At 36.2% G+C, this 19,789-nt stretch overlaps 1 protein-coding gene across 1 annotated transcript in view; it reads right to left on the bottom strand.

Annotated features, from left to right (window-relative positions):
• The window catches only part of LOC148942264 (uncharacterized), a 109,508-nt gene that overhangs the window by 30,337 nt on the left and 59,382 nt on the right, over positions 1–19,789 (bottom strand). The window contains exons 7-8 of the mRNA XM_089103408.1: positions 13,606–15,463; positions 6,750–6,911 (exon numbers count right to left, since the gene is read on the bottom strand). Coding sequence (XP_088959534.1) covers positions 6,750–6,911; positions 13,606–15,463 — 2,020 coding nt within the window. The remainder of the gene's footprint in view (positions 1–6,749; positions 6,912–13,605; positions 15,464–19,789) is intronic.

Raw genomic sequence — 19,789 nt, 5'->3', positions numbered from 1 at the left:
AAAAAAACTCAAATAGAATTCTCAAATTTGGAAAACTTTATTTTTCACAGGGGAGGAGGGAGTATTTTTCGGGGGGCATTTTCCGCGGGAGGTATTTTCCGGGGGGGGGGGTATTTTCCGGGGGGCATTTTCCGCGGGTGGGTATTTTCCGGGGGGGGGGGTATTCACATAGAAAATAATAGCACAAAGTTTGTCAAATCTGGGTGTCAACGATGACATGACTGCACAAACCTTCTTTTCTACAACCTAACGAACACAATGTTTCGGTTTCATTTCAGCTAATGCAGAAAATCCTGTCTCGTATAAAGAAGACTTTGCGGACGGTATCAGTGCTTTTAAAGCTTTATTTAGCAAAATATTATACTTGCTATTAATATCTAGCCCAAACTGAATAAGATAAATTCTGACAATATTTTCATAGGCTAATTTAATCAAGTTTACTTTCTAATTACTTATTAATCCAAATGCGTCATCTTCTTCCCCAATAAATGGATTCTGTAACCACGCATATTTTTTAAATCAAAATCATCAAAATAGTTCGACAAATGATTTAACGAAGCATCCAGGTGTCGAAAAAATAGACTTGTGTTTGCTTCTATGTTATCTTGGGCGCATAAATCTATAAGTGAAAACACGTAATTTTTTTTCAAATTTTTGCCTCCAATACTACTACTACTAGCAACTCACTGCAGCACCAAGCCACCTAAGGCCAACACAGCCACGCAGGATCACAGCTCACAGTTCCTCCCTCCCAATCTATTCAAAGCCTCCCTTTTTACACCCGCCCACGAAGTTCCCATTTCCTTTAAATCTTTCTTTATGACGTCCTCCCACCCCAGATGAGGACAACCTGCTTTCCGCTTAGCCCTAGGCGGTTGGCTGAAAAGAACAATCTTCGGCAATCGATCATCCTTCATTCCCGCAATAGCTTCTTTTTTTATTAATTATTTTACATTATATTTTAAAATCAATAATTTTGGCCCTCGCATCGATTTATTCAAAAAACTTAATTTTCCAGAAATGAAGAAGGTGGTGAACCCAAATAATGTTTAATCTAGGATCGTTCTGAAATATATAATCAACATGAAATATTCAATGAATACTGGAACATTTTGTAAACCCAGGTCAAAAGTCAGGAATAGATCGTATGTTTACAATATGTACAATATGTACTTTTGTTATTGTTGTCTCTTTTTCTTCGAAAAACAAGACAAATTTTTACGGCAAACTACACTACAAAATTAGATAATTTAATTTTGTTGTTTCGTTTTTTAATGATGAAAGTGAATATATTACTTAATGCCTTTTTTATGCTCTTTCATTATACAATAGTCAAGTCTAGGGCAAATTCCATTTCGAGCACTTAAAGGGCTAAGAAAGCTAAAAAAATTCCGTAGTCTCTTAAAGTTTAAACGTATGTTTCTAAAACAAAAATCGCTAGTGAGAAGTAAATTGCCATTTCTAGCTGATTCAATAACAGTAATTATTATTTTCCTTAGACTTAGAAGTAAAATTTTGTTTTGAATACGAATATGTAGAAATTTTTTTAAAGAGTCAGAAACCACTCATTAATGACGCCATCTTTGCTATGACATCATTTTAAAGGAGTTTTATGCAGTCATTGCTAATAGCGACTAAGTTCTTTTATAGATCATAGAAGCGCATGACGTCATTTCAGAACATGACATAACCATTGAATATGACGTCATAGGAAAAAGAACGTAAATAGCAGCAGCAAAATGCATCAGCATCATATGCAAAGGTGAACTTGATTAAGTGACATTGTTTATATATTAGATAAAAATTAAAGTTATGAAGAGTTTTGCTAATTGTATTACAGCTTTTCTAGGCGGAAGCCGTGATTCTATGGAGCGACAGCGCTTCAGCAGAAGCTATATTTTAACAAAAAAAGAACTTCGAAAAAACAAATATGGGAGTCTTTACATTACCGTCAGAAAGGAGGACAACATAAGTGTAGCTGTCAAGAAGGTTAAATCGAACCAAAAGTTAAAGGCAGAAAATGAGATCAATTTGTTGAGCCTAGTGAATGATATAAATGGATGTATAAAAATGCTTGATTATTACAAAATTGGAAACAATTTCTGGATTGTTATGGAATACCCTCCAGAGTCAATAACTTTGAAAGACTTCCTCAGCCAAAACAAATGTTTGAGTGAATACAGAGTTGCCAATATTTTCCGGTATATCGTGACATCAGTTATGGAGATGAAACATGCTGGTGTAGCTCATAGGTCTCTAAGATGTGAAAACATTCTTATAGATAAAAATGACAAAATAAAAATTACTGACTTCGGCATTGCCACAGAATTTGACAAGGCAGATGAAAAGCTCGGCTACGTCGACTATGAACTGAATAGCACAGTAGACCCGGTAACAACTTGGTCGTTAGGCATAATCCTTGGAGCACTATTGATTGGCAAAGACCCTTACGATTTTATCAAAAATTATCATCCACGTAACATCAAAGATGAAATATTCAAGAAACTGATGAACTCCAAAATTTCAGGCTTGTCCCAAGAGTTACTCAGGAGTTGTTTGGACCTAGATAGTTTAAAGCGACCAAGTGCTTCGGAAATTCTACAGTGTTACTGGCTTGATGTATCATATCATCCACCAGAAGACAGATATGAATCTAGAGGCTGTTGGTGTTGCCCAAGTGGATTTAAAAGGCGAAAAAGAGCGAAGGTTCAAGAAAAAGAGCGAAGATTCAGGAAGAGACAAGGCCCCTGAATACACACTAGAATTTGTGTTTGCTTCAATTTTTAATATCACTCTTTACTTTAATTTGAAAAAGAAAACCGAGTATTGGGAAAAGCTCAACAAAAACACAATTGGTTTGAAAGCCTTATGTCTCAAAGTAATTTGATGAAATTGCAGTCAAAATTTTTTCAATTTTTAGTCTTTTGTGAAATGATTGTTTTAAATAAAATGTATAGATATACAACAAAATATACAACTCTCCCTCTGTATTTGAAGGTATAATAACGAAGTTATATTGAACGTATAATCTCCCTCTGTATATAAGATATAATATTATATCATATCGCGGATCCGTCATTTTACGACTCTAGTAGCACTTGGAAACACTAAAGTTATCTACTAATAATACTACAATACTACAAACAGAAAGCGAAAACTTCGGATAAGTATATAACTAGTAACATGGTATGTAAGAATACGGTCTAATCCAGCTGTCCGACTGGTTAGGTCCTATCTTATCGATAAAGCTTGACGACACTTGCACCTTTTGGAAAGATTTGGCCAAAGACATAAAATGACGTCTTTGAATGTGGTAGAAAGACGCTATTAGAAAACGTTTAGAGGAAGCTAAAACTTCACAAGGGAGGGGGGCACAGAGTAAAGGTCAATAAGAAGATAAGAAGAGAAATGGAGGAGTTTGTGTTGTGGCACTGGCTTCAGAAAGAATAGTCCCTTGAGGAGTTGTTAGTAGCAGTGGTAGATAGATGGCTTCCATTAAATGATAACTATCCCACAGTTCTTCAAGTATGCCCAAATTCCTGATTATTAAGGAATCCGGATTGAAATTAGTAGTTTGTGCCTAATGTCAACCCAAACATGGAACGATTATAGCCTCTTTGTAGCTGTTTTATAATCACCTGATCATTGTGTGATTATACAGTAACTATGTTTGAGCTGTTCAGATGCAAAGCTGGCCAACTTAAAAAAACAATCAGAGAAAGAAAGGACCCATTACTTGGCCTTGATTTTGAACGCACTAATCATCTCAGGAGAAAATTTCCAGCAATTTCTTCTGGTGATTTGCGAGCTTTAGTACACAAAAATGCATTGTGATAAGTGCATTTTAATGTCAACTTAGTCAAATTAATTTCCAAAAACACCAAATATTGTTGAACAACAAAAACGTTGAAAAATAAAATGTAGGACAATATCAAATATGAAATTTGATCAATAAAAATATCGCTGAGAAAATGATTTTTTATATATATATATATATATATATATATATATATTTTCTTGGTTTTAGGGAATACCCCAATGACTAGACAAAGTTATGTCAGTAAACTGCTTCGATGTTGAAATCTAAGAAAATAAAAAGTTGACGTGGTCCTTTTGGCTTCCACAATCCTCATTTGCTCTTTTTTTTGGTAAGTAGCTTCTTTTATTTTTCAGCTCGATTTGCTTATATTCTTACATCTTACAAATATCAAAGAGTCAATTAATTATTCTCACTGGTGAAGCCTATGGTGAAGCCATAGGATGTGTCCTAGAGCTCAATCATCATTCATGGTTATCAATTATTCTGAGGATAAACACGTTCTTAGGATGAACAATGACACGTTGTCGAACATTGTCCTTATCGGCCAGCATTCTAGGACTAAACGGAAAGGAGGTCATCCGCGGTTGGGATGGGAGGATGTCATAAAGAGATATTTTAAGGAAATGGGAACATCCTCGGAGTTGTAAAGAGGGAGGCTTTGAATAGATTGGGATGGAGGAGGAGCGTACGAAGCTGTGTTAGCCTCAAGCGGGTTGGTGCTGCGGTGAGTTGTTAGTAGTAGTAGTAATCAATTTTTCCTCATAATTGATTGACTTACAACTGTTTCTTATAATCTCATAACTTCAATCATTTTCGTTCTGAGGACACGGATAGTACAAAATTATTAGCAATTTATATTATTCCAAATGAAGAATAGATTGCAATGTTATTTGCACCATAAGCATTTTAAGGGCTAAATTTCTCAGCTGCAATTTCAGGCTGACACTAATAAAAAATATTTGTTAATAATCAGTTATCATTATATTAATTTGATTAATATGAAATTACATTAATAAAAATTAATGACAATTGAGACCTATACCAGACCCATGATTAACACAAGCTTACTAATAAATTAAGACGTATCTTAAACAGACAACAAAATTACAATTTTAAACCAGTGTTTTCTTTTCAGGCAGGGGAAGGTGGGGATGAAAGGGGTTTCAAGCGACCATGGTCCACGAGCGGGAAGAATCTTCCAAGTGTGTAAGCCCTGTTATGTGCCTAACCTCGGCAACTATGACAAACTAACTTAATACCCCCCCCCCCTTCCTCCCCGTTTCAAGAGGAGCTTTATAGAAAAACCGTAGAAGAGGAAAGTCACTATCTCCTATTTCCTATTTTCATCTATCCTTTTCCTTCTCTTATTTGTTATTGAGAGAGGTCCTTCAAGGTGTGGTCAGGATATCGGCAAAAAGGGACACCATTGTTTATTTATGCTCAAACAACTCGTTTGGAAACGCACAGACAATTTCAAAGAAAAGGCACTGACCGAGCCATATTTAGCATGCCAGCTGTAGTTCGAGGATTTACACACTAGCAAAGACCACCTGATTGGAGGTATGTCCGTAAGAAAGCTATTATACAGGGTCAGGGGTGGAGCAAAAAAAATCAACAGTCAACTGCCAGACCAAAAGGCTATTCCTCGCCAAGTACCAGACTGGGTCTCAACAATTGGTATCATCAGATTCAACTGCACTTCGATTATATCACAGGTTAGTTCAACCTCAAACCCCAATTGGCTTCGACAGGAAGCCCATATACTGGCAGTGAATCATCATTCCCTGTTATGCCTTCTTACCATGCCATCAAATTTTAATTTTATTTCTGCATATTATTTTTCCTTCTCAATGATCTTTTTAAGAAAATTAGCTTTAAAGTTATTTAACTTTTGGTGTTCCTGCCATTTGATCTAAAAAAAAAAAAAAAAAAAACGTAAGCCGATTTGTGCGTAATATAAAAATTAAATATAATTTGTGTCTTACCAGTTAGAGGCACCGTTATACAAATAATAGAAGAAATAAAAACGTACTTCATCATAATCTTCGTCTTTCCTCTTTTTCTGTCTTTCTTGTGTATTTTCAAAATGTTCATTTAACAACTTATTAAGAATGTTGGACACTTCAAGCATTGCACTAATCTAACCTGAAAATTACAGTCCCCCACCTTAAACAGCTAAAACAGCTTAACAGCTTAAACAGCTAAAACAGCTTAAACAGCTAGGGAAATCAGTTTTTTTGGATGAGTAACACTGATTCTCCTTTTTTTTTTTTTTTTTAAGGGTGTTGGCATTGAACGAGTGGCCGGAGAATAATAGGGGAGGACTCATTTGAACGGAAATCGCAATATTTACTGCTATCTTTAAGTAGCAAAAACAACTTGGAATTTTCTGTTATTTTGCCCCACAAAATATCACTTTTTACCCAGAGGAGGCCAAAATGCCGGGGATTATAAATCCTACGATTAATTTTCGTCAATTCCTTTGCCTTCAGCAGTCATATTTTATGAACAGTTTCAGTTTTTGGTACTAAACACAAAGAAATTAATACCAGTGATAAAAATGGTTATACATCTTGTGATTTTGCCTTAAATTGGATCTCCTTGAATTCGAATCCCCATAAATTTCAAGTAACCCATTTAAAGACAGAAATATTATGAAAACTTTTTAGATGTAGATCAACACATTATTCGAATATCAGAAACCAGGCGATATTTATGGCTCTTTTGTGAATTGAATGCGACTTTTGGACATTGTCTGATTCACGTTTTTGTCTTAAGTCATTAGTAAAAGTGAACCAACTTCAATAAATAACCTGTAATACAAGTTTCGTAGGACAAACGTGGTTATTGCTGGAGCTCTAATCGGGGTATTTAGGAGGGTGTTTACTCTAGTCAAGCGGCAGTGGTAGCAGGACAAAAATGAACTCACTGAACTCTCTAAGGTGTGTTCAGGACTTTTCAAAGCTGATTTTGTTGGCGTTCGACTAGAGTTCCACGTGGAAGGCACAAACGATTGGAGGTCTTCTTCCTTCTGTTCATCAAATTCGTCATCTTCACAAATTCTTTCTTCATTTTCAGTCTGTAGTGGCTCCTTAAATCAGATTAGACGCAGTTAAAGAAGAAACATATAACTTTAAAATTCAGCTGTCCAGTTAGAGGCTGATCATAACTATTTCTGATTTATACAAGAGACATCCTTAATCAAGGGGTGCCGAATGGCGGGAGGGGGCAATTGTCCTCGATATTTTCGCCTCTCACTCCTCTAGATTTTTGATTGAAAAATAACTTTTCTTTGCTATTTTCGTTGAAAAAAATAAGAAAAAAAAATCCTGATGTTATAAGTTTGTAGTTCTATTTTACTTATCCTATTCCATAATAAAAACTTTTTCTTTTCAAACCTGACATCGTTTTCCAACGAAGACGAATTTATTCGTCTTCGGAATTTATTTAGGGGGAAGTTATTCAGGGCCCAATCTTGGTTTTGGATTTGCCCTGTAAAATTTTCTTTCAGCAGAAATAATCTTTTTTTGGGAATTATAATAATTTTTTATGACAGAAAGGATAACTGCCAAGGTTTGGTTATACTATGACTATATGAGACACGAATATTATTAAGAGTAACAATTTTGCACATTTAATTGACCCAATTGAATTTGATCTCTACGGAAGTAACCAATAACACTAACATCACATTTTAAAATGCAGAACATATCTATCATATTTCTTTATAAATGATACAGATTATTTTAGTATCGCTTACTTAATGGTAAGCGATTTTTCGTTTATTTAATTTTGCAGCTAATTTTTACACCAAAAAACACATCAAACTAACAATAATAACAAACTGGCTGAGGCCAATTCAATTTCCAGTAAGTTCTTGCTTATGACTTGACAGACTACCTTGATTTGATTGCAGCCGTCTGTTATCATGCGCATTGTGCCTTCCCTGGGCAAATTTGTGTTTAATGTATGTTTTGGATATCCCATATCCCATTCGGATCTACTCTGCTTTTCTTTTGGCCCTAGATGGTTGGCCGAAAAAAATTATCTTTGGCAACATGTCATCCTTCCTCTGTGGAATGTTTCCAAGCCATCTCAAATTTTCTCTCATTATAGCCATAGAGAGTACCTAAGAAGCATCGCTAGCTCAATTGGCATAGAATCCTAAATCGAAAGGTCGTCGTTTTGAGCCTGAAGAAGTCTGCCAACAGGGATTTTTATGTGAAATAGAACTTAAGCGATGTGGCCCTATCTAAGACCTATTTAAACACTAGCTGTGGTAAAGTATGTTTTTTTATTTAATTCCTTTAATTTTATCAAAAAATAGCATTCAGAGGATTTGTAGCCAGTTGGAAATGGAATTAGTTGAGTAGCATGAAGGTGGAGTGCTGGCACCCAGATCTCAAGGAAATTCTGAGAATTATATCTACATTAAGGGCGTACATAAGATTCTTTTGGAATTCGGAAATATATTGAAAATATATTCTTTTTGGGATAAAAACTACATTTTTGGAAACAGATATTAATCCAAAAATATATTAATTTTTTATCATAAAATTTTTTTTTTATCATTTTATTTTATAATAATTTGATCTAGTAAAAATCAATATAAGACAAAAATCTGCATACAAATGGAGAGGTTCCATTGTAACTGAACCACCGTGTAACTGAACCCCTGTAACTGAACCACCGTGCAATTGAAACCCCCGTAAAACTGAACCCCCGTATAACCGAACCCCCGTGCAACTGAACCCTTGTGCTACTGAACCCTCATGCAACTGAACCCCCTTTAACTGAACCCCCGTGCAACTCAACCCCCATTTAACTAAACCCCCGTGTAACTGAACCCCCGTGCAACTGAACCACCATGCAACTGAACCACCATGCAACTGAACCACCATGCAACTGAACCACCGTGTAACTGAACCATCATGCAACTGAACCACCATGCAACTGAACCCTCGGGCAACTCAACCACCGTACTTACATTGGGTAAAACACAAGTTAGAATCTTTACATGTTCAACCTTGTTGGAATTGTTTGCTTTTTTAAGTCTTTATATAAATTACTGTCAAGGTGATTTATAAAAATGCTCTGTTTTGCTGTCACAAGAACAAAGAAAATCGGACTTCATAAACTCTTAAATCCTGATTTATTTCTTTTTTTCGATGTCTGTTAATTGGGGTTCCCTTCACCCTGTCACTTTCTACAGGTCTAAGCGTTTGCCTCCCTCCCCCGCAGAAAATTTCTCCTCTTCCACCCACGGAAAATTCATCACCAGGAAAATACCCCCTCGCGAAAATAATGGTTTTCAAAATTTAAAAATCTTGTTTGAGTCGTGTTATTTTTTAGTTTAATTGAGAAGTTCCAAGGGAAGTGGAAAAGAGGACCTTATATGTAAATCTTACCCCCCCCCCCTCCGTGCAAATACTTTCTTCTCATGAAAGATCCTCCAGAAAACCCCCACACAAAAAATTTCCGTATGTTTCCCAATGACAAATACTATCTGTAAGCAATAGACAAATCAAAAAACTTAAAAAGGAACTGAAACTTCTGCAATGGGGTTATCTGATTGTTTTGTAGCTAGGAAGAGGAGATATCTCAAAGGGTGCATTTTGATGTCAAAACATCTCAGCTCTCAATGAGCCTTCAAATAAATACAGAATTAGGTCTAAGGGAGAGACGACAGGAGGATGGAGGTAGAAATTGTTTGATAATCCCCAGATATTTCTAGTCTTTTTTTATAAGCCGAAAGCGATTGGAGACTAACCAACCGCAAGAGGTATTTTTTTTTTTTGGGGGGGGGAGATTTTCCACGGGTAGGTATTTTTTGGGAGGGGGGTATTTTCCGTGAGGTGTTATTTTCTGCGGGGTATTTTCCTTAAGGGGTGTTTTTTTGCGGGGGGGGGGGGGGTAAACGGCGGCTCTCACCGTCTACATGCTGTAATTTTGTTTTTAACACTTTGCTTATTTTGTTGTTTTCATGTTGTGGTATTTTCTACGCTCGTAGTTGTTTATCGTTTGGTTTGAAAAAGATTAATTACCTGCTTCGGTGCAGTGGTTCAGTTGCACGATGGTTCAGTTACACGAGAATTCAGTTGCACGGTGGTTCAGTTGTACGGTGGTTCAGTTGCACAGGGATTCAGTTACACGGGGGGTTATTTACATGGGGGTTCAGCTAAATGGGGTTGAGTTGCACGGGGGTTTAGTTACACGAGGGTTTAGATAAATGGAGTTCAGTTGCCCGGTGGTTCAGTTACACGAGGGTTCAGTTGCACAGGAGTTCGGTTATACGGGGTTTCAGTTACACAGTGGTTCAGTTACAGGGGTTCAGTTGCTTATGGTTCACTTACACGGGGGTTCAGTTACACGCACACCACCAGGAAACTTTTTTTTCTTCGTAAATTATTATTTCCAAAATTATAGTTTTGATAAGCCTGCCTTGTTCTGCCTTACAACTGGGGAACCAAGTTTAAGTTGTTTTTTTGGGGGGGGGGGGGGCAAGGACACCTAAAGTCCCAAATGTGTGATGTGTCCCTTTCTGCTTCCTGGTACATGCGCAAGGAAGGCGCGAAATATCAAATTTGAAAGAAACTTCAAGATTTTTGCAACTTTTTGTATGAGCATTCCCTCCTCCGGATTCAATTCTCGCATCTCTCTTTTATTATAAATGTCAATTTCGTCCCTGTTCCATTCCCGGCAAAGGTATATATACCTTTATTTAGATACATTTGCAGTGGTTCCGTTTATCCCAAAGTAAACTCTCACTTTCTATAACCCATAAAATCCTACTTAAATATTGAGTCTCAATAGAGATACCTTATATAAAGAGAAAGGAGCGGGAATTTCTAGGAGGGAGGGAGAAGGGAGGGAGGTGGGAAGAAATGAGGGGGACGGAGGGAGAAGGGAGTGGGTAGTGGGAATTTCATACATGTATTTATTACTAGAAACAGGGCCTAACTAATTTTGGGGGAGGGGTACAGGAACAAGCCACTAATACTAGTCCCTTAAATCAAGACATAAACAAATTATCACCAGAAATTATTGACATTACTCGTAATTCTATCAAAATTTTTGTCAAATGAATCAGAATACTCTTTTCTTTCTCCACATTTTTCAATGTCTTAAATTTCTAGATATGGTAGACATTAGAACTACCCCCCCCCCTCCTCCCCCTGCGTGCAAGTACATTTTTGTTTAATATCATAATTTAAATTATTACACAAGTAAAATTTCTTGTTGTTGGTTGATTAAATCAAATTCCGGTTCTACAAAAGGAGCCATTAATGACAATTTTGCACAGGCCTACTAAAATACAGAACATATGATGCAAGTAGACAATAAGCAAATACAAATTAATCACCAACCGTTTAAAATTAATTAATTTTTAATTAATTAAGGTAAGGAATACGACATTGCACTTTACAGTTTGTACCAACAGTGCTGATCTTTGTTTAACCACCCTTCAATAGAAAGTTACAATGAGAGGCTGGGGACCAGCCACCGTGCAATTCTGCACACTTGACCAGGTCACCTTCGTCAAACTTATCCATGCACCAATTTGAAGCTGGCTCGATTCAAGACGAGCGTAAAGAGTCACGTCACTGATCCCCGTCTCAAACCAAATTATTGAATACACTAGGATTCGAACCCTCGCCCTCTCGGACAGAGAATATTAAATGCAGCGTACCAATCCACTCGGCTAGGACTCGGCTCCGAGTCCTTAATTAATTACCAACTATTAAATTCAATTACCAATTATTAACTTTTAAATTGATCACCAACTATTAACCAACTATTAAATTGCCAACTACTAGCCTAAATTAACAACTATTAACTTTTAAACTAATCACCAACTATTAACCTGATCGATAGCTCAACCAGAATGATATCTTAGCCTATATTTTTCCTTGTTTGCAATTTATATACATTGTAAAATGAAAGCAAATTATTAAATCTTTTCTAGTCGAGTATCTTCGCATTAAACTTTATAAATGAACTAAATTACTCTACACTATATTCCTCATATTCAAACATTTAAACCACAGTTTATAGAATTATCCAGTAAGTTTATCGCAGATCATTTCTGGTCTTCATTCTCGGTACGAACAAAAAGCTCCTCCCACTTCTTTCTGCATTAGCGGGTTAGTCTGTTTCCGATTGTTTCCAACAAAATGCATTATTCGTAATAGCGGGTATCTACTTGTTTCCGATTGTTTCGCGTCTGACTTGTCTACCCGTGAAAAGATCTGATGCCGCTTATGTTTCCATCTGCAAAAACATTCTCTGGAGCACTCGCACCTTGGTCCCGGTTTTTATAATGGGTGAGATAGGTAAATATAATACTGGATAATTATATAAACTGTGATTTAAAAAAAGCCAAAAAAAAAAAAAAAAAAAAAAAAATCTTAAGGGAATTCGATATCGTAAAAAATCTGCCTAAATCGTCCATTAAAAACTTTATTAGTTTTTGTAGTCGAATCAGTTAACATTTATCGAGGGGTGTTGCTACATTCTAAAAGTCTTGGATAAGAGGTTCGAATGAACGGCAGAAAACTAAAAGCCGACATATACTTTCCCTGAAATCTTCGAAAACCCTTGCAACTTTCTCTTGTTTTGTGCTGGAGATAGATATTTCTAGTTTTGGAGAAACTTATGTCATTAGGAAGTGTAAATTTTGTCTTTTCGATCAAACGGAGCAAAATTTTCTTGCTAAAATTCAGGAAAGGGTTGTCCCTAAAAACGTTCTAGTATACCTGCTAGAGTAAAGTGATCAAATATAGGAAGTGGAGATACCTTGGTCATGTGATCCGCATGTCCGAAACTCGACTACCGAAGGTCGTCTTTCAGTGGCAGCCACGCGGTACCAGAAGAATAGGACGCCCCATAAATACCCTACAACGCAGCTACCGGGCTGACCTCGAAAACCTCAATGCCTCAATCCAACCTGAATGGGAAGATGTTTGGACGGCTGCAGCGATGAGAGATGACTTGCGACTCTTCTTGGATGCCCTAAGCGCCTCTGGAGGCACAGGAGGATCTAAGGTAAGGATACCTGCTAGGAAAATGCCAAAAAACACCTCAAAAGAAATGCCATTTGAGCAATTTGACAGCTCTTCGAATTTTCTGTGGTGCGGCCCGCTTTGATTAAAAACTTTGCCGACAAAATAACATTGTCTTTTCGATCCAATTTCATAATAAAATCACAAATTCTTAATAGGTTTTAATGTTAAGTAGTCCCCTGAAAGAATTGGCTAATAGACCCATTGGCTTTGAGACAGTCAGCCAACGTTGAGGCTCACAAAATGATGTTTAAGGTATCGAATCCTCTTAAATGTGGTTTATGTTTTAAATAACAATTAGTATATTATAATTATACTGTAATTTTACACATTCTAATATAGCATACGTAATTATTATATAGGTTATAATAATTATTAACTATTATAAAAATGTCCTCAATTATTATATTATAATAGTTATTGTATTATATGTTTTTTAGTTATATTATAATATTAAAAAGCAATGCATATTTTTCTATATCATTTTTTATTGTTGTTTGCTTTACAAAATTTGACAACTAAACAATAAATTTTCATGATGGCCTTTTCAGGCAAACTTTTTATGATGAGCACACAACGAAAAGTAAACTTATTGATTGCATTATAAAAAATGGTTTATGATAGCCAACAAATTTTGATACAATTTTGTTTTAATTTATTTTGATTTAATTTAATTTAACAACCTTTGATACATTTTTTTTAATTGGAAAATTCAATAGATACCTTCCAGATAAAGATAGCACCGGTGGATATACTACCATCTCCAGCTGTTTCACATTCATCATCAGTACTTGAAACATCACTTGTCCAATCCTTGCTTTCCGTGAAATCATCACCACTTTCTGGTGAACAAGATCTCTCCTTGGAATTAGAAACTTCTTCCTCACCACATTCCAGCTCACCCAAGACTACGGCTTGGATTTTTACGATGTGCTCTTGGTTGTCATCATTTGCTTTAGAGGGCACTGTATCAGCGACAAATTTCATTTCACCAAGAGTCGTAGACTCACATTGAAGCAATAGCTCCTTTGCTGAAGAAACTGTAGATAAAATGTCGTTTGCATTCTTTTTATTTGACATAACTACAGTCCACGTATTGTTCAAAACTGTGGAAATATCTTTAGCTTTTTGCTGCTCATTCTCAAAAGATTCAGTATCAGCGTCATCAAGTGATTGAGGTAAAGAGCCGGGAGTAAAAATTTCGTTACTAGAGAACTCTGGGATTATGACCATATTTTCTGTAGGAATATTATCTGTCGGCATTTTAGATGAAAATTCCCCATCCGTAATTTTTGCATTTTCATCAGCATCTTTCAGGGACAGACTGATACTTGACTGCCTCTCTGTAATAGGCTCTACAGAATAATTACTAATCATATCATTATGGAGGCTAGAAGACGAAGGAGGTTTAGGGTTTGATTCTAAATAACTTAAATTTTTGGAATTTTCTATTCCATAATAGGTCTTTGGCAATGAAGAGACTTTCTTTAAAGAATCGGAGACAAAATCTTCCCCAACTTCTTTTGCATCATGATTTTGATTATGGCCAACCTCCTTAAAGCTGGACTCTGAAGAGAGACTTTGGGATTCCTCTAAAATGGGGGTCAATAAAGGTTTCCCTGCATTATAATTAATTTCAATCACGTGACTAGAACCTTCCATTTCACAAGATGGCAACACTTGTTCACAGCTATCTTCACAACCTACATCATTCTCAATCTTAAAACTTAGTTCAGGGGCATTGCTAATCAGATCTAGAATTTCACTACGTCTTTCAGGGGAAACTTCCAATAAATCTGGAATATCAATATCCTGCCTTGAGATAGAAAGATTTATAGATGAGAAATCTTTCTGATCACTAATGTCATGATATGAGCCCTGAGGTGTACTCGTGAGGACATTGTCACGCACTGGGCTTTCAAAATAACTACTATTCAAAACTGTATCACTAGTATTGACGATGAATTTTAATGCACTAATTTTATCAGGGAATTCCTTATCTAGTAGAGGCTCCTTATCACTAAAACTTAAGCTTAACTCAGAACCATTTTCAACATGAGTCAATGTCATTAAGTCAGTAACAGATCTAGATTTTTCACGTACGAGATTCTCAAATTCCCCCCGCTCGGCACGCTCTTCCACTTCTAAATAACTTGGAGTCAAACTATCAAGCTGTTGGGTCTCTAAAGTAGTGGGGCCGAAGGGGTTACTTAAAACCGCTAATCCCAAATCAAACTTCGGCTTAATTCCTTCTTCTTCTCCATTAAGGGCTTGATCCAACGTCCTTAACGCTTCATTGACCTTTTCTGCATAGGCCAGATCATCATCACTAGCTACTCTGGCTTTCGAATGCTCAGCTTTTAAAGACTCTTCAAAATTAGGCATGCCAAAGAGGCTTTCATCGGCGCTTGCGCCATCACTAAACGCCGAGAATTGACGTTGCAGTCTATCCCAGCGAGTGTCGAAATCAACATCGGATCTCATAGCTACTGCATGAAGACCAGAAAGGTTTGCAATTATGTTTTCAACAGGTGGACGACCCTCTGGTTGGGCAGAAAAACATTGACACATCAGCTGATACCTGAACAAAACAGAAGAGTTAGATGACAAACATATAACAAACATAAATATATTGTATAATGTCTGTGGCAACTTTGACCACAGCAACCAACAATTAGAGTAACCAAAAATTATAACCCAAGCCCTAAAATCGGTCTCAATCAGGAACCCTTTTCTCTATCTAAATTCACTAAGGGCAAAGATTTTCAAACAGAGATATTTAGTTTTCAAAGTGAAGGAAAGGTCTGAAGATTTCATACAAAAGATTAATTCAAAAGGAAACATAGCTCGTGTCTCGGCTCTCCGCCAAAACAGGCAATTAGCCTTTTTCAAAGCACACGCTAACGAACTACTATCCGAGAAAATAAATATCACAAAATGAAAGTAGCAAACAGAAAAAAAAAAAAAAACACCCCAATGTCCTTGAACATAGGAGCATCACAATCCTGCGCTCCTAACAAATATTGGATCTTGAGTAATGCTCAAATTCTTTTCACTCCCTCAATAAAAAGCTATTACCCCTTTGACTTCCTATCGTCCTGTTTGGAATAGCCAGCCTCAACTAACTCAAAAAGCTCCCCCGTTTCGCACCTTAAAATGAAAGATCAGATTGCGAGTTATTACATTGAAGTAACCTGGTTCTTGACAGATTGTATTTCAGGAGCCCGTTAAGAGAGGAGTCGTTAGCATTTTGTAGATAGGACGTGGACTTGGAAGGATAAAGTCATCTGATAAAAGCAAACGTATTTAGAACCATCTCTTTCGGTGAGTTATTCCATTAAAGACATCTGGTATTTGAAAGATTTTATTTTAAGAGCCCGCAAAGCCAGGAGTCATTAGCACTATGTGGATAGGACGTGAATTTGGAAGCGTAAATTCATCAAAAGAAGTAAATGGTATTTAGAACCGTCTCTCTGATTGAGGTATTCCATCAAAACTATCTGATGTCTTCAAAGTCATCAAATGAATACTCATACACAGAATCAAATGGCTGATCCGGGTAAAGGATCAGTGGCACATCAGGCACTCATTATGCGCTTAATGTTGTTAAATATGTTTAATATCTTTTTTCGAAAGTTATCCCTTACAAAAAAAGCTTCAAAATGATTAATCATTTAACGTAAATTAGTATATTTCATGAAATTTCAGTAAGTGGAATATAAGGTTTAATTTAGTTCAGTGAATTTAAGGAGAGCCAAAAACTACAGCAAAGGAAAAACATTTAAAACATTTTAAAGAAAAACATTTAAATTAAGGAAGCAAAAACATCTAGGTTTATGTTTTAGAAAGTTGCACGGCTTTTATTTAAAAATGGTATGAACCGTCTTAGCGGAGTGGTTAGCGCTCCGGACTTAGAATCCCGGGTTCAGGGGTTCGAGTCCTGGTGGCGCTGGTTATTTGGTTTGGAACGGGGGAAATGGTTTGACCCTGTAAGCTCAGCCTGAGTCGACCCAGCTTTAAATGGGTATCTGGAGAAATCTGGGGAAAAAAACACGGGAAGAGTCGGATGATTTGCACCCAACCACGCATTGTCGAAGGCATTGAATCAAGATATCGGTACCTGCGCAACGCAGACCATTGGTCTGCGTTTAAAGCTCTGAAAGTTTCATTTGAAAAGAATACGAATTCCCACATTTTTATTTATTACTTGATCTATAAATCAACCATAAATAAAGCAGTATTCACGAAGAAATAAAGCATAAAAATGATTCAAACCATATTTTGGCCACAAAATATCAAAACACACTATTTGGAAAAATTAATTTTGGGTTAGATTTGCTATGTATAGTTTTCGGCTCTGTTCCATCCATTAATGTTGTCAGCAAAATCACTAGATAACCTATTTCGTATTGTTTGTCGGAAATGCTTCCTGGCAAAATTCATCAGTTGGTCATCAGGCAAATCGCATGAAATATCCCTCATCTGGCAACTTTTCAATCCACCATCATTTTCCTGGCAACCATATTACTTCAAGATACAATTAATCATAACTTTTTATTTTCTTTAAAGAATATACTTTTATTTTAGACGGCCGAACTGCAAGAAGGGGGGGGGGTTGATTCTATTCTTTAAGCTGTGTCCAACCACCCTCCAGGGAATCATTGGGATGGAGGAACTAAGTACAAGAAGATCAGATTTTTTGGGCCTAAAAGGATTTTTTTTTTTCCGACATTACGCATCCTTTCATAACCCCAGGAGAAAACCTTCCTGATACTATTTAACTTGGAATATACGCACCTCTGACCGAGGCTTCTATTAAGGTAGTCCAAAATTGTCAACTCTGTCTAAATCTATTTACGCGGGGTGGGAGACTAGAGCTCTAGAAAATTATACATTTCCAATGATTCCATACAATTCTCAATTTTTCTTCAAACTTAATCTCCTGTCCCATTTATTCCTGGGTATGTACAGAGAGGCCAATCCACGAAAAGATAGGAAAGGGCAAAGAATTTTTATTTCAGATTTCTAGCGAAGATGCAAAAGAAAAGTATTTTCAAAATCACCGGGGGAAAATTGCCCCCCCCCCCCCCCAAACTGACACTCCTACGTATATACCTGTCTTTGCTCTTAAGTCTCAGAATATCAACATTTTAAAATCGAGCACACTAAAAATTAAGCGCAATAAAAAAAAAAATTAAATTAAACCTTGTCTGGACATCTCAATTTATTGCCTGATAAACCAATTACTGATTATCTTTAGCCAATTACCATAAATCGCCAATCAAACTTATGTTTATATCACATACACTTATCTATTAAATAAACAGAAAATAACTTGACTACAGTCCTGTGATAACAAATTTGAAATTTCAACAACAAAAAAAAAAAAGAAAAAAAAAGAAGAAAAATCAGAAATCCTTCTAATAGAGTCTGTTTTTATTTCTTTGTTGTGTTATTTGTGTGAACTGTTGACAATAAGGATAAATCGATAAATTTGAATCACAATCAATGCTAAGAACTGTTAAGATTACAGGAACATAAGAAACAACGCATTCTTTCAGGGATGGTAATAACCCATATTTTCTAGGCATTTGCCCAAAATAATTTACGAAGAACAACCAAGACACAAAGAACACAAAAAACGCATTGAAACGCTCTAACAACAAAAGATATTGTCGCTAAACCAGTAAGTAGCGTCCACTATTGAATATCAAAACACAATATTGAAACGTTAAAACGTGCCCAAAAAAGTTGGAACGTTGTAATGATAATAGTCAACTCAAAGTCGCAATACTGAAACGTTGGAACATGTTGAAAAATAATTGAAACTTCCTATTGACGTCTTGTCACAGTCACAATATTAAATAAAGTGTGTTGAAAGAAGCCAAACGTTCAGATAACCAACGTTCTAATAACGTTTAAAAATAATACTGAATTGCTGCAATGTCAAAATCATAAAAAAATGGAGACAAATTTTTATTGAGAGAAATAATATCTAGAAGACAAAAGGCACACTCCATGTCACTAGAACCTTAATTCCTACACATTTTACAACAGAAAAGAACTCTTCCAAAGAACTCTTAGGTATTCTATAGTCAAAGGACAGTTTTAGTTGACGTCTTATTGTATATGATAGAGTAAGCAGTAAGATAAATGTGATTTGATTCTAATGAAATCAAGAATAAGAGGGCCAGGTCACGGTTGGCGGATGAAGGATGGCAGATTGCCAAAAATTATGCTTTTTGGCCATCCATCTAGGGTCGTGATTACCGACGTGTGTGCAGCCCCAACCGGTAAAGCATGGCAATATTTTGGTGAGTCAGGGGCAGGACGTGCATCCTTCAGCTGACTTTACACTAAAGTGCTAATTGTGGAAAAAAAAAATCATGTGAATGACGTCACATTCATATATAGTTGAGGAGTAAAAAAGATGCATAATACCATTGTGACTTTATACGCTTTATAAAACGTCTTGTATTCTGAAAAGATTTTTTATTAGTGTAAAATATGCCTAGAGGACGACCCGAAAAAAATACGAAGTTAATGACCTTTCAAGCTTCCCTCAGTCGAATACACGCAAAATGTTGAATAATAAAACTAGAATATCACGCTAAATCGGTTGGAAATGAACATGGCCCAAATCGGTTGGAAGCCACTGATCTAGAGCCAAACGAAAAAAAAAAGTGATGAAAAGAAATGGAAAGAAGTCATAATGAAAAATGAAAAAAATGGAAATTATATGTGAAGGGGTCAAAAGTGAAGATTTTGATAAAATTGGGGTAGATAGAGAAAGTAGGCAACCATATTTGCCTGTCTTAGTGTTACGAAGGAAAACGAATTCATTGAGCAAATATGCAGTTCACTTTTGTTTTGTATCAGAGTGCAAAATTCATTCCTCCAGCAAAAT

Source organism: Artemia sp. Qi Xiang Cuo, chromosome 17 (genome assembly GCF_049724085.1).
Source record: "Artemia sp. Qi Xiang Cuo chromosome 17, ASM4972408v1, whole genome shotgun sequence".
NCBI lineage: Eukaryota > Metazoa > Arthropoda > Branchiopoda > Anostraca > Artemiidae > Artemia > Artemia sp. Qi Xiang Cuo.
This window is presented reverse-complemented; position numbering and strand designations above follow the sequence as displayed.